The 16093-nt window shown below is 41.9% G+C and overlaps 1 protein-coding gene across 9 annotated transcripts in view; it reads left to right on the top strand.

The window, feature by feature from the left end:
• Positions 1-16093, top strand: part of GRAMD1A (GRAM domain containing 1A) — a 56605-nt gene that overhangs the window by 17056 nt on the left and 23456 nt on the right. For 5 of the 9 annotated variants that reach the window (XM_087939937.1, XM_026718857.2, XM_026718856.2 and 2 more), the window contains 5 exons: positions 607-627; positions 7370-7454; positions 10633-10736; positions 10818-10913; positions 13752-13832. In XM_087939937.1, coding sequence (XP_087796063.1) covers positions 607-627; positions 7370-7454; positions 10633-10736; positions 10818-10913; positions 13752-13832 — 387 coding nt within the window. Of the gene's footprint in view, positions 1-606; positions 628-4957; positions 5577-7369; positions 7455-10632; positions 10737-10817; positions 10914-13751; positions 13833-16093 lie in introns of those variants that run through there. The other 4 variants (XM_026718858.2, XM_087939936.1, XM_087939935.1 and 1 more) reach the window with 4 other exon arrangements.

Below are 16093 nucleotides of genomic sequence, written 5' to 3'. Positions count from 1 at the left end.
AGCTTTCATCCCAAAGGTGCTTTTTTAGGAGGCAATTGGACTTCCTTGTTTTTTCTTTTGAAGATGTTTCACTTCTCATCCAAGAAGCTTCTTCAGCTCTGACTGGATGGTGGGGAATGGGAGGATTTATAGTCCTTGAAGACAGCTGGTCATATGCATCCTTAGAGGGTCGTTGAAGCACTTGGAGGTTTATCAGTGTCCTCAGGGTCATCTGAGTAGTGCTCCTGGTTTCTGTAGTCTGCAGTTTTTCCTCTGGAAATCCATTCCTACTCCTACACCATTCGAAGGGTGTTCATCCCAAATTGTATAACTCAAAGAAAGCTAAAAGGTATATAGCTAAAAGGTGACCGTGAGACCGAGTTAAACTTCCAAGTGCTTCAACAATTCAAGGATGCAAATGTCCAATGTCTGCAAGGAATATTCCCCACCATCCAGTCAGAGCTGAAGAAGCTTCTTGGATGAGAAGTGAAACGTCTTCAAAGGGAAAAAAAAACAAGAAAGTCCAGGTGCCTCCTGAAAAAACAACTTTGGGACAACCATGGATGACTGAGAATCTCTACAGACTTTTAATTCTAACTTTTCTTTTCTTTTCTCTTTTTTTTCCAGAAAATGCAGAGCTGGTACAGTGTAAGTAGATGATGACGGTGATTTTTTTTAATCCTGCCATTTTTATGTATAACTCAAAGCAGTCTATATGTAATACTCCTTCCTCTTCCTATTTTCCCCACAACAACCCTGTGAGGTGGGCTTTGCTGAATGTGATGGTGTGGCCCAAAATCACCCAGCTTCACGTTTATTGTCTCCTAGTTTCTATATAGTTTCTATATACCTTCAGCACTTCATCAAGTTGGCTGTTTAATATTGTTTTTCTGTCAGAGGGTTAAGTATAAAAGCTGTTAGAAGCATAAAATATTTCCTTACAAGCAGAAGGATGAGAATTCACTGAAGAGATATATTGCTTTGCAATATCCCCAAAGCCATGTGAGTTTTTAACTTAAAGATCTTTCCACGGGAGCCCTATAGATAACTGTGACCATATGGCCTTTATTATAAAGGGCAGTCCTTTATTTCAGGAAGCTGACCTTTAGATTTCTTTAATTTAATTATTCATTTTCTCGGTTTTGCTCTTGATTATTTTTTGGATAAAGCAAAATTATGAAGTTTTCTAAAAATCAGATTTGCCTCACTTTCAGGTTTGACCTTTAATTTTTTTCCTAAGAAAATATAGTTGCTTTATCTGTAGATTTTAATAGAATTCGTTTTACTTGAATCACTGGATATATTTTCTTTGCATGTTTACCCAGAAACTGAATTCGTTGCTGCTTATCACACACAGCTGTCTGAAAGAAATACAACTTTGCATTTCAAGGGACATTTTCTTCCCTTTGCAAGATAAAACAGGAAAAAAAGGAATTTGTTTCCTTACTAGATTCCCACTAAGATTTAGTGGAAATCCTAGGTGAATTGTTTGGCAACACCGCCAATTCCCCAACTTTAACTTCAGTACTTTTGACATTTGCTGAAACCCAAAGTGCAAAAGGAGATTTAGAAATTCTTCTCCTGCTGTTGGCAGTGATGACTATATAAAGTTATCTTTGTGTTCAGTTTAGAACGGAAACAGACCATATTTAATTGCATTTGGGATTGGAAGACTAGCTTTGAAGAACTGTTGCTGTGTGCTACTGAAAGGCTGCCCTGCCATTTGTAGCTTGGGTTTGTTTGTGAAGTCAGTACTTAGATATTTATTTTGGAAATTCATCCTGGCATCTGATCAAAGGATCCCCAAAGGCAACTTTCAGATTATTTATTTTAAATGACAAGAAGGTGTTGCCTGATAGAGTTTTGTTTTGTGGAAAACGAAAACAGTCAAAGAACATTTAAATAAACCAATTGTCAGGATTCCAGCAGTTACCCCCATTTAAATCATGATTCTCGAGCCAAACTTCCAAAACTTAAAAAGGATTTATTGGGAATTAACATACTGACACTGCCTGGGTGTAGTCAGCCCTGAGACACATAATTCATCATCACCCTTGACCCTGGTTTTCCCTCCAACCCCTGGGTGTATCATAATTCATATTCTCCAATGGGACAAATCCATAGCCAAGATTCATCAATCATGCTTTCTAGTTTGAATTTTGCGGGGGCAGAAACTAGTTACTATCTTTGAAAACATTTATGGAATGCACTTTCGGTTTGCAAGTGGCTGCACTGCTCCCCCCTCCCTTTCTGTTGGCAACTCCAAAAAGACCATAGAAATATTTTATGAGTTGACACCAATCTGATTGAGTTGAAGGGGAGAAGAAGAGATTGGTTTTGTCTGTCTGGTGACTGTTTGTAGTCACAATGGTGACAAGACAGCAATTTTGTGAATGATCGTTGCACTGATAAATCTTCGTAGGTCTGTAAAACCAAGGAACACTGAAAAAAGATTATAGGTAGTCCTCAATTTACAGCAGTTCATTTAGTGACTGTTCAAAGTTACAATGGCATTGAAAATAGTGACTTATGACCTTTTTTTCACACTTAGGACTGTTGTAGCATCCCCAAAATGAAACAAACAAAATGTTAAAGTTACGATGTTCATGTAGTTTACTTACCAAGCACGTCTAAATTATATTAAAATATTCAAAATATCTTTACAATCCCCAAGGCATGTCAGTACCCCTTAATGTTTGGAATTTGAAAGTTGAAAAATTTGATGGTTGTAGTGTCCTGGGTGTCATGTGATCCCCTTTTGTGATCTTCTGACGACCAAAGTCAATGGGGAAGCCAGATTCACTTAACAACTGCATGACTAATTTAACAACTGCAGTGATTCACTTAACAACGGTGGCAGGAAAGGTCGTGAATTGGGGCAAAACTCACTTTACAAAGGCCTCGCTCAGCATTGGAAATTTTGGGCTCAATTATGATTGTAAGTTGAGGACTACCTATATAAGCACAGTTGTGGTTTCATTTACTGACGGCTTTGCTTAAGGACTTGTTTGCCAGTCCCAATCGTGGTCACTAAGGACTCCTTGTACATATAAAATAGCCATTGGATATTCTGGATTAGCTTGTTCACTTAATGACCTTTTGATTCACTTCACAACTGTCGTGACTCACCTTATGGCCATTGTAAACATGGTTGTAAAATCAAGACCAGGTGTGTGGTGCCTCAACTTAACACTGCAATAACTAGAATTACAGGCTTGTTGTGACTGCACTTTGAGAACTGTCTGTAATATTTATGTCGGCTGGCTATATCCTTTATAGTCTCCTTTTCAAGCACAGTAAGAAAACACATATGACTTTCTCCCCGTTGCTTGTGTTATCTGTATAACAAATGTGTGAGAAGGGCACAGTGGGAGAGGATCAGGGGGTGGGCTGGTACCGGTTTGCACCGGTTTGCGTGAACCGGATGTTAATTTTATATCTGGTTCGCTGAACTGGTAGTTGCAACAACTGGTTGGCCATGCCCACCCCATCCCGCCCTTCCCAGGAGTCTCCCCATGGCCTATTTTGGATCCCAGGTAAGTGCAGGGCCTGCACAAAGGCTTGTGGAGGGTGAAAAATGGGCCTCCCGGAAGGCCGGAAATGGGCCTGTTTCTGGCCTTCAGAGAGCCTCTGGAGCCTGGGGAGGGCAAAAAAAGGGCTTCCTCCACACAGCCTCCGGAGCCCGGGGAGGCCATTTTGCACCCCTCCTGGAGGCTCGAGGAAAGCCTCAGGAGCCTGGGGAGGGTGAAAATACCTCCTCCACCGCCATGGTGCAGGAGGCTGACAAGGCCATGCCCACCATGGTGACGTCCACCCAGCAACTAGAGAGAGAGAGAGGAAGAGAGAGAAAGTTGAATTGGTTTTCCAGCACATTGCAAAAGGTTGAGTTGGATTGGATAATCCCTGTGGTCCCTGCCGACTTCAAAATTCTATGATTCTATTTTTTATTTTTATTTTTTGTGACCCTGGTTTGGTTCTTCACAATACAGTACTCTACTTGGCTTTAGATGTCCTAGGAAGGTTCTTGAATGGCAGGTGAAAAACGCAGATTATAGAATAGAATAACAGAGTTGAAAGGGACCTTAGAGGTCTTCTAGCCCAACCCCTGGCATAGGCAGGAAACCCTACACCACTTCAGATAAATGGTTGTCCTGTCTCTTCTTAAAAATTTCCAGTGTTGGAGCATTCACAATCTCTGGAGGCAAGTTGTTCCACTGATTAATTGTTCTAACTGTCAGGAAATTTCTCCTTAGTTCTAAGTTGCTTCTCTCCTTGATTGGCTTCCACCCATTGGTTCTTGTCCTGCCTTCAGGTGCTTTGGAGAATAGCTTGACTCCCTCTTCTTTGGGGCAGCCCCTGAGATATTGGAAGACTGCTATCATGTCACCCCTGATCATGAAATTTTCTAATTTTCATCAAATTAGACACACCTAATTCCAGCAGCTCTTCTTTATATGGCATATAAGCAGGCAGAAGAGTAAACAAACCATTGCTGGTTTGATTTGGAGCAGAGATCAATCCTCACATCTGTTTCTGGGACTACAGTTTATAGGCATCTAATTCCACACCGGCTGTGTTCACACGGCATGCCAAGTTTTAGTAGTTTAGCATTTGTGGCACAGCCGGCTGCCCCCTCAATTTATGGCTCGGTGCATTGAACAGAGACGGTGGTTTCATTCAGGAATCCAGTTAAGTTGTGTGAATGCAGCCGTTGGCATTCCAGGCATGTTCAGGACTCCTTTCCCATACATCCCCGGTTAATGGCAGCCTCCCTTCTATTCCCCTGGATCTTTTTTTTTTTGAAAGACAGGGCTCTCGGTCAAGATTATAGATTATGTTTTCTGCTGTTTTCTTTGGCCGGGCAAAACTTCCGTCTGTGGGCAGGAAATAGTTAAGTGCAGCCTGACACCCATCTCCCCACCCCTCCTTTGTTTCCTGTAAGTAACACCCAGGCGCCCTCAGCCAATGGCCGGGCAGCGTAACTGGAGCTCTCCTTGGAGGGGGGGGGGCTCCAGTTGTTCCTTTCAGGGCTGCAGGAAAAAAAAACTTTCCAGCCCCCTTTCTCTTTTCTGATGATCGCCAGTTTCTGCCCAGTTTTCCTTCCCACCCCTCTCTGCCAACAGGATTCCCTGCCTCTGCAAAAAAAAAAAAAGCCCCGAATCTTCTTCTACCTGCAAAGGTATCTTCAAAGGTCCTTTCGGGAGCCAAAATTTTCTACCCCGGTGTTTTCTTTTTCCAAACTTTTAACCCTTCTTTGGATTCTTGTCCTTTGGACTTTGCACACTCTGTTGGCCTGTCCCACCTTTGTTTTTTTTTTCCCTCCCACCCTTAAAACCCTTTCCTGGGCTGAGCCTGCAGCCATCCTGTTCCCTACCTTTCTTGTGCAACTGGCGCTCAGACTTTTCCCATAGTTGGCTCATCCATCCTTCCCTTCCCCTCCCCGCCAGCTGCAGCAGTTCCCTCCTCTTTGTCCAAAACTATCAGGATGTGCTCTGCAACCCTTTGCCTTCTGGATCATGGCTGGTCTTGCTCGTTATGACAAAACTAGGTTTGACTCACGGGCTGCTGGTGGCTGTTTCATCCAGACAAAGTAAGAGGTACAGATCCTTCCTTCCTTCCTTCCTTCCTTCCTCCCTCCCTCCCTCCCTCCCTCCCTCCCTCCCTCCTTCCTTCCTTCCTTCCTTCCTTCCTTCCTTCCTTCCTTCCTTCCTTCCTTCCTTCCTTCCTTCCTTCCTTCCTTCCTTCCTTCCTCTCTCTCCACCCCTCTTCTTCATAAATCTTCTGGTGTTCCTCCTTCACTTTCCCATCAATTCTACAAATGGGTAATATGTAGTTTTCCTGCCTTAGAATGGGGCTCCATGGTATGATTACGGGGCTGGTAATTGGGGAGGCACGGAGAATCTGTCTGTCCTCTTCTTTTTAGGTGCACTTTTATATGCTTGGGGAAAGGAAGGAGGAAGGAAATAATTTTATTTGGTTACAAATGAAAAACACTCTATGCAAATAGAACTGGAAATGGTGCAGTGCAGAGGTGAAAGTGTTGAATGGTGACCAGGGAGATCCAGGTCCTAGCCCATCCCTCAGCCCTGGATGACTTTGGGCTAACCAAGAACCAGTGTGGGAGAGTGGTGAGGATGCTGGGTGAGGAGTGAGAAGATCCAGATTCAAATCCAGGTTCTTGAGCCATGGAAGCTCCTGGTGGGGTGAGTCCCCCTGCCTCAACTCAAGAGCCACCGAGGAGTAATAGAGAAGGTGCTGGACTAGGAATGGAGAGAAACATATTCTAGTTCTCAGCCACAGAATCTCCCTGGAGAACTTTGGGACAGTCTCTCCTTGTCAACCCTATCTTCTTTACTGGTTTGTTGTGGGGGGAAAAATAGCAGAATGCTATGTACGCACCTTTATGCTTCTAAACGCAAGTTATAAATTTATCAAGTAATAAGGGATTAAGGCAGCTACCCAGTTCACAATTCACGCCCTTGATTTTGTTCAGTACCTCTTTTTTTCTCTCTCTCCTTGAGATAATCAGCCCCTGTTCCACTTAGCAACAGATAATCAGCTGTTGAGTTCACACCACCATATAAAAAGACCCAACTAAAGAGATAACATTAGCACAAGGGTTTTGTTTTGGTTTTGTGGTTTGGCCTATGTTATGAATTCGACCTGCTTGGCTCATTTCAGGTTCAGCATAGTGTACAGAATCCAGAAAGTAGGTTAGTTCAGTAACCAGAGTGTTGTGTGAATCTAGAAAAAAATAATACAGTGCAAGAAAGCTATTTTCAGATTTCCATTAGCAAGCGCTGTGGGCAGTCTTTTCTTTTATTATACAATTTTTACTATTCTGTAATATAAAATACAAAAAGAATACAAAAGTAAATAGTAGGGAAATTTGAGAAGAAAAAGGGAGATGGATAGTAGGGGAAAAGCAAGAGGAAAAAGAAAAAAAAGGCATTGACTCCTTTGGTACAGTAGAATAAGACATTAACATCTAACCTCAACTTTTTTACTTTTACATAATAGTATAAATTAGCCGTTTTTATAACAACAGATCTATCTAATCTGTAAAACCCAAAACCAAAGTTTTTTAAAAAAAAATAACAGACACAATCTCATTCTTTTGCAACTCCTTATCTTCTTGGTGAAAACATTGCTGTCAGACCTGGCTAGCAAATTCCATTCCTAGAACCTACTTCCTTATAAAGTGGTAGAAGTGACTACAGATCTTCTCCTCTGCATCGGGCGTTTTGTGCAGAAAGGATCTAGCCCAGCAGATGTGATTGTGTCGTTCATTGCCAAAATCATCTGGAGTGTGAGCCAGGCTGGAAAGGCTGGTTGAGCTGAAGGTAAGAAGACCAGATCATCCTAAAGGCCTCTGTTTATGCATTGGCAGATGCTGAGTCCCACCTACAAGCAACGCAACGAAGACTTCCGCAGGATCTTCAAAGGGCTGCCTGAAGCTGAGCGTCTTCTTGTAGGTGAGGCCACTGGAGGAGATGGGGGTTGGGAATGCTGTGCTTGGATCTAAGTAACAGAGTGGGTGATTGCTGGAAATGCAGACAAAATCATATCTATCATACATGGTGGTTATGCCCTGAAGCGAAAAAATATTGGAAGAAAATACAAAAATGGTTACAGGAATTAACTGGAAGTCAAATAGATTTTGCTCCGGAATTATTTCTTCTAGGGGATAATTAAAAGGAAATACAATAGAAGGATAAAGTATTTGGTGTTACGTGTATTAACAGCAGCAAGGATTGCCTATGCACAGTGTTGGAAGAAAGATTGCATACCATCCGAAGACTTAGTAATAAAAAAAAAATTGAGTGCACAGAAATGGCTAAATTGACTATAGAATTGAAAGGAAAAGAAAATTCTGAATATTATGCAATATGGCAGAAATGGTATGATTGAATAGACAATAGAAATAAGAAATGAAAGTATATACAATAGATGTAGAAGGTATAGGAATAGAATGTATAGATTGTATAGGACAGGAAATGTAACTATAAAAATGTCATAGTACTGTTTAGTATGTGATTGAGATATGTAAAAAAGAAAAATCCAATATTTTTTTTTTTAAAAGAGTGGGTGAACTGGGCAAATAGAACCACTTATTTATTAGAGACTTTATAATAGTCAGAATAGGCTATGGTATTCTGTGTGACTTCAGTGGAAGGCTAAGTTGGACTTTGAAGAAGCAGGGGAGAAAGAGATGGACACTTTGGGGTTGGAGACTCCAACTTTGGACTTGGATAAGATTCCTGAGAATACCACAGATAGCCAAGAACACAAATGGACCTTCGAACAAAGCAAATCCAGTGTTCTTACTTGAAATGATCAGGCTTAAATTATTCTACTTTGGACACATTGTGTGAAGACCTGGAGAAGACTCTAATGCTTGGAAAGAGGACAGTTATTAGCAAGGTGTAAGGACTCAGTTCGAGTAGCGATGGCTGCATCCTTGGAAGACCTGAAAGACCTGGTGAGGAGGAGATCATCCAGGAGAAAATCTACCTCTGCGGTCGCTAAGAGTTAACACCGACTTGAAGACACAATTGGTCATCATCACCCATTGGTGACTGCATAAAGATGGTGGAAGAAATCATTGGGAGAACAATCGAGAACAACTTCAGAATGTGTGAGAAATAATGAAACTGCAAGGGGGGCGGAAAGTGTTTTTCTTCTTCTTTCTTTCAGTTTGGGGGCTGGATATCAGCAGCAAGTCCTGTGGATAATTTTCAACCCTGGAATGCTTGCCACTTCAGAGGTTTATGATAGTCTTCAAATAACATTCCGGGGGCGGAATTATGAGGGGGAGAACTGGAGTTATCACGTTTAGACATGTTTTGCATGCCTCTGTTTTTTTTAAAAAAAGTGCTGGTGGTTTGTAATTGTTGTTGTCACAGCCATGTTCAAACCCCCCCCCCTTTCTCTCTCTCTCTCTCTCTTTTGGATTGCTGTCTATCTCTGGCTCTCAGTTACAAAGTCCACCGCTGCAGTTCCAAAAAACATAGTTGGTTTTAGCTTTGCCTAGGATAGTGTTTTGGTGGCATAGTATGCTGTGTGTTGGTTTAGTTTGTAGTTCAGAGGGTGGGACATAAAAATTGGTCTCAGCTAGATTAAGGTGTGAGCATAGCCAATGTATGAGTAGGCCTCAACTTGCAAGCAGTCGCTTAGCAACCATTCAGACATGACAGAAAGATACTTAATGATCTAGATCTGAAGTTCCAATGGCTAGTCCCCACCCTAACCCCCCGGGTCACGTAAGCATTTTGGCCAAAAACAGTTCACATTTACGACCAATTGCAAGGTCTTGCCATCATGTGACTACAATTTACAATGTTTCCCCACATTGTCCACGGTGGACAATGTGTTCACTTAAGAATTGCACCAATTGCTTAACGACTGCCCTATCCTCTTTATGACCATGCAAAAGAGGTCGTAAAAGTTGGGCATAGTCGTGCTATGATCCTCTTAATGACTGGGCAGGACGTACAACCCTAATTTTGGGCTCAGCTGCGGTCATAAATTGAGGATGACCTGTATCTGAAATAAAAGTATCGGAACTTAGACGAGTATCTAATTTATCTATGTTTAATTTTTAAATACTCTGTAGTGTGATTGTGATGTGGTGTTTGGGGCACTGTGCTGGAATAGCTTTCAAATTTCATTGTATTTGGTAGAATGCAATGACAATAAAGGTATTCTGTTCTATTCTATTCTATTCTATTCTATTCTATTCTATTCTATTCTATTCTATTCTATTCTATTCTATTCTATCTCTAGGCATCCAGCCCCCAGGCTGCAAGGATAACTTCCCATTTTATCTTGTAGTTTTTTGTTGTTTTTTTCATGTGACAAAATGATGAAAAACTAATTAAGAAGGTATATAACTTCTTACTGAATTTGAAAATGGAAAATGAACAAATAAAAGACACAATGGTACAATGGAAATTTTTTAGCTATAATATAGAACTAGAGAAATGGCAAAACTTATGGGAAAGGAATGATAGATTAACAATGTTGATTTCTTATAAAGAAAACCTATATAAAATATTTCATAGGTGGCATCTACCACCTGCTAGATTAGCTAAAATGTTTAAAAATATGTCCAGCAAATGTTGGAAATGTAATAAAAAATAGGCATGTTTCATCATATGTGGTGGATGTGTGTCAAAGCAAAATAATTTTGGACAAAGATAAATGTGATTAGAAAAGATGATTGGGAAATGTATAGATTATAAACCTGAATTGTTTTTATTAGGTATAATATCAGAAAAACTTGAAAAGTATGTATTTAATGGCTTAATAGCAGCGAGGATTATTTTTGCACAATACTGGAAAAATGAAGATATACCGCGAGATGAAGAAATAGTTAAGAAGATACTAGATTGGGCAGAAATGGATAGATTGACATTGAAAATTAAGCAGAAAGAAGACGTAGAATATTATCAAACACGGAATTTATTTTACCAGTGGTGGAAAAAATGGTGGAGATTGTAATTTGTATTGTTAAGCAAATTGAATACCCAGACAACATGATGTTTATAAAGCACTAAGAAATATATTTAATAGAAAATCAATTTTTAAAAAAACCTTATAGTTTCTATGTCCTCCTTTCCATGCCCCCCCTCATATCTCCTCTCTCCTTAGATTACTCCTGTGCATTGCAGCGTGACATCCTCCTTCAAGGACGGCTTTATCTATCGGAGAATTGGATCTGTTTCTACAGCAACATCTTTCGATGGGAGACCACGGTAAATGCTCCATCCAGGACTCTTGGTTGCTTTTAGCACTGACCTCCTGGCCACTGACCTCTGTGTCATCTTCCATGATAGATCTCCATCCAGCTCAAGGAGGTGATATGCATCAAGAAGGAAAAAACCGCTAAGCTGATTCCCAATGCAATTCAGATTTGCACAGAGAATGACAAGGTGAGATCGTTGCGTATCCCCTAAAAATCCAACCCTAGGGATAGTTAATTATCCTTTCCAAGATGCTGCATTTTATAATTTGACATCAAAGGGCCCCAGTCTTTGTGTTGCAAAACTGGGCTTTATTTGTAATCTGTTCTTACTGTTTACGACAAATGGTTGCAGAAACTGGGAATGGCTACGCTAGTGAAAAGGACAGGGGAGACTTGATAGCAGTCTTCCAATCTTTGAGGGGCTGCCACAGAGAGGAAGGGGTCAAGCTGTTTTCCAAAACACCCGAAGGCCAGACAAGGAATAATGGATGGAAGCTGAACAAGGAGAGATTCAACTTGGAAATAAGGAGACATTTTCTGACAGTGAGAACAATCAACCCATGCTTGCCTTCAGAAGTTGTGGGAGCTTCATCAATGGAAGCTTTCAAGAAGAGACTGGACTGCCATCTGTAAGAAATGGTGTAGGGTCTCCTGCTCGGGCGGAGAGGGGTTGAACTAGATGACCTACAAGGTCCCTTCCAACTCTTTTAATCTGATTTGGTTTGGACGTTATCTATAGGCATCTCTACCACTGAAGCAATTGGAAGCTGCTGCACAAATCTGCTTGCCTTTTTTGTGGAAAAAAAACCCTTGCCAAAGTGGAATAAAAATAAATTAAAATAGTAATATGCAGAATAAAATTAAAATAAACTTTAAAAGTGAAATAAAAAAGAGTAGAATAGAATAAAAGCAGAAAATAACTTAGACATGAAAGGCTTATAGTTGGATTGAATGACTGGAGTTACCTATGTGTGAATTGGCAGTCATATAAATGTCTCCAATAAATAAAAATAAATGAGTAGTGATTCCCCCCTCCTCCTTATTGTTTGAGCTGGGGACCTTATTTAGCTTTTCTTTTTCCCCTCAGGGAGGAAATGATGTTAAACAGGTGAGGATACTTCATACATGAGAACAGACAGGGGCAAGATTTTCCACGGTGGGGTTCAATTTCATTTAAACCTGTATTACTTCTGTTCTCGCATTAGTTTAATTATGTGTATGTTTCCTGACTCATACTGCGAGAATTTGCTTCCTGTATTGTGATCAGAGGTGGCTCAGGAGGACTGTGAATCTCAGAACTGGATGGCTGCAAGATGCCCCAGCTAATTTTACAAGATGGCTTCTCCCTGGGGTGTTGGTAGAAATCTGCAATTACGGATTTGGCTGAAATTTGCAATATCCAGGATTTAATCTGGATCTTCAGTTGGGCATTGAGTTGTGAAGATTTCCCGTCCTTGTTCTAGACCAGGGTTTCTCAACCTTGGCAATTTGAAGATGCAGGGACTTCATCTCCCAGAATTCCCCAGAATGGCCATTCTGAAGCTGCACATGAATGCTCAGTGCCACTGGGAAAAAATATGGTGTCTGTGGCCTGACCAAAGAATAATCGGCCTTTCTCTGTCCCAGCTTCCTTTTCTCTTTTCCCCACTTTTCAAAGTGCAGGGGGCACATAATGGACCTTCTGCACAGTGTAAATATTTGAATAGATTTTCCCACCCATCTAGGTTATCTTTCTTCTAGGAAGTGTGGCAATCCTGGGCAAGAGGAGAGGCTAACTCACTGATAACTCACTGTTGTTGACTTGTTCCTCTTCTTCTCTCCCCCTTTCTCTGTATATAGATATTCTCAGTCATCCAGGTCATGGTTGTCCCAAAGATGCTTTTTCAAAAGGCAGCTGGACTTTTCTTTTTCCTTGAAGAAGGTATTTCGCTTCTCATCCAAGAAGCTTCTTCAGAACTGAAGAAACGAAACTCCTTCTTCAAGGAAAAACAAAAAACAAAGAGAACTCCAGTTGCCTTTTGAAGAAGCACCTTTGGTTTCTTCCCGTCCTAGATTTCCTAAGATCTTCTTCTGGCATCTTTGCTGAGCCAGGGCGAGGCCTTTATCTCAGAGGCATCTCGTCCTGACTTATGGCCCTAACCAACAAGGCAACATCCTTGAAAAGAGAAAGCACATCAGGTACAAAGAACTTCAAAGAAAGACGGGTGTGTCTGTAGAAAATCATTTTCATGTGAAGCCATCCTTCCTTTGAACGGTTTAATGACCTGTGGCCGCGCACTTCAGAGAAAACAATGCACAGTCTTCACAAGCGCCCTGCAAGTTATGCACATCCAGGAAGTCTTGAGATTACAATCTTCCACCAACAATTGTGGTTTAGACAGCCAGGGGGAGGGCTTGTAATTTTTTAAGATTGCTCAGGTCCCTCTGATGTTTTCTTCTGATGTTGAGGTTTGCAGTTTGAAACAGCAGTGCCCATTTCACAGAAACCTATCATTATTTCTGCCTGAGATCAGTGTACTCTTTCGGTATGTTATTCATGCAAGCATGCATTGCGCAATCTGAGGCAGGAAGCAATTTTCTGTGAATCGAGAATATGGTGATCCCGTAGAACAGGATGTCTCAACCTGGGCATCTTCTAAGACATGTGGACTTCAAATGACAGAATTCCCCATTTCATAAAGTTGACAAGGCTGAGGAACACTGCTGAACAATTATTTCCCAGCAACCATGTGGCAATAAGATGACTTCTGCCGAGGGATGCTGGGAGTTGTAGTTCTGTTATGTCTGGAAGAGCAGGGTTGGTCTACATAGTTAAAAGGTTATCTTCCCATTGTTGACATCCACCCACCTGTGTGAACAGCAGGAGCAAGAATATAGATTATCTCCCGGAGATCTTTTGTGAAGAGGAAATGTTGTTGCAGCTCTGTAATCAAATGTGCATGTTCACATGAATAAATTCCAGTTCCTTTGTCACTCTGTCTACCTACCTATTTACCTACCTATTAATGTTCTTTGTGGTTCCCAGCATTTCTTCACATCCTTTGGTGCCCGTGACCGATGCTTCATGCTAATCTTTCGCCTTTGGCAGAACGCACTTCTGGATAAGGTAGGAACAAACTAGGGGAGAACCTACCTAGGATTTTTTTTTTTGAGAGTGGTAGATTATATTTGATCTATGGAGATTCTCAGTCATCCAGGTCACAGTTGTTCCAAATGAACTTTTTCAAGAGATAACTGGACTTTCTTTTTTTATTTTTTATTTTCTTGAAGACGTTTCACTTCTCATCCAAGAAGCTTCTTCAGTTCTGACTGGATGGTGACCACTCAGAACTGAAGAAGCTTCTTGGATGAGAAGCAAAATGTCTTCAAGGAAAACCAAAGAGAGTCAGTCCCCTTGCCTCTTGAAAAAGCACCTTTGGGACACGTTTCAAGGTTTTTCACTGGGACTCCTATACAGTATACTGATTTGTTTACCTTTGATCAGGGGTGGGATTCTACCGGTTCTGCCTGGCTCTGTAGAACTGGTAGCTCTGAAGAGCAAAAGACATAGAACTGGTTCTATGTCTGCTGATGTTTTGGCCCACCCGCCCGTCTGGGCTCTTACCCGACCTTTATTTCCTGCAAGGCACAGCTGCGGTTGAAAAAGCAGGAAAAAAGTGCTTTTTCAAATGCTGCTTCTCTGCACGCAGTGCTGCTCAGCTGTCCAGGCAGCAAGCTGATGACGATTTACAGGCCCAGTCGCAGCTTGCAGGGAAGCACATCATAAATCACCGAACCTCGTAAATCACCTAACCAGTAGTTAACCCTGTCGGATCCACCGCTGCCTTTGATGCACCCATAGAAACAGGTACACCCACAAATGAGATTCAAACATGATGCTTAGCCAAGGAGGGGTAAACTTTCTCACCCCTTAGATATGGTCAAAATGCGATTTCCGGCTTTCCTAGAAGGTGTGGCCAATGGTGAAGGATGCCAGGAGTTGTAACTTGGGGTTCCACAGGTCACCTGTTCCAAACCATCATTTTCTTTCTTGGTTCTGGCTCAATGCCAACCAGATCGGGAAACTTACACCATAGGAAGACTGGAATTAAACTTTTTTGAGATAGGCTATAGCCGTGATGGTGAACCTATGGCACGCATGCCACAAATGGCATGCAGAGCCGTTTGTGCTGGCGCGTGAACCGCAGGCAAACTTACCTCACTGCAACATGCGCACGCCTCACAGCTGATTTTTCTGCTTGTTTCAGGCCTTTTTGGCCTCCCAGAGGCTTGGGAAAAGCCTCTGCAAGGCTTTTCAGGTCGAATAGGCCCGTTTCGTCACTACTTGTAATACTGGAAGTGACGAAACGGGCATATTATTCGGCCTAAAAAGCCTTGCTTTTTCCAAGCCTCTGGGAGGCTGAAAAAGATCTCAAACCAGCTGAAAAATTAGCTGTGAGGTGCAGTGCAGGTAAGGGGGTGGCGGGGGGGGGTAGGATTGAGCGGGCATGCGCAGGGGGTGTAGGGGTATGTGCATTGCGTTCTGGGTGCTGGCCTGCAAGTACATATGCGCTAATGTGTGCACCATTTTTGGCACAGGAGCCCAAAACGGTTAGCCACCACTGGGCTATAGTAACCGAAACCAGTTTTTAAAAGCATTTTCCTTTCACTCCTACCCTGCGGAATTAAGGAAGACCAGTGTCTTTCCAATACAGGTAGTCCTCAACTTACCTCTGTTCGTTTAGTGACCATTCAAAGTTACAACGAGACTGAAAGAAAGTGACCGATGGCCGCTTTTCATGCTTATGACCGTTGCAGCATCCCCATGGTCAAAATTCAGGCGCTTGGCCACTGGCTCATAGTTACGACGGTTGCATTGTCCTGGGGTCATGTGATCCCCCTTTGTGACCTTCTGACGGGCAAAGTCAATGGGAAAGCCAAGTTCACTTAACAACCATGTTATTCGTTTAACAACCGCAGTGATTCAGCTGTGGCGAGAAAGGTGGTAATATGGGGCAGAATTCACTTAACAAGTGTTTGACTTAGCAACAGAAATGTTGGGCTCAATTGCGGTCATAAATCGAGGACCACCCATACTTTCCCACCTTCCAAGATTGAATACATACTTCCGCTTCTGCACTTCCTGTTGCCCTAATAGCTTCTAGGTTCCTTCTCCAAAGTCATCTCCATGACTCCCTGCACTTAATTCGTTGCACGAATGCAGCCATTATGGTCTCAAAAAAACCATAGTTTGTGCCATTGAACCCAATCGATTACAGCTTGCTCAGCAATCCAAAGTTGGAAACAAATGTTGACTTATTGTCATGAGCTCTTCAATAGCTGTGCTATGTATCTGCTTCTTCGTTTCCTCTCTTAATGCCGTGATCT

This window comes from Pseudonaja textilis, chromosome 10, assembly GCF_049901715.1.
Source record: "Pseudonaja textilis isolate UNSWEBS1 chromosome 10, rPseTex1.2, whole genome shotgun sequence".
Lineage (NCBI taxonomy): Eukaryota > Metazoa > Chordata > Lepidosauria > Squamata > Elapidae > Pseudonaja > Pseudonaja textilis.
Note: the sequence above shows the minus strand (reverse complement) of the source record. Positions and strands in the feature narration are given on the sequence as shown.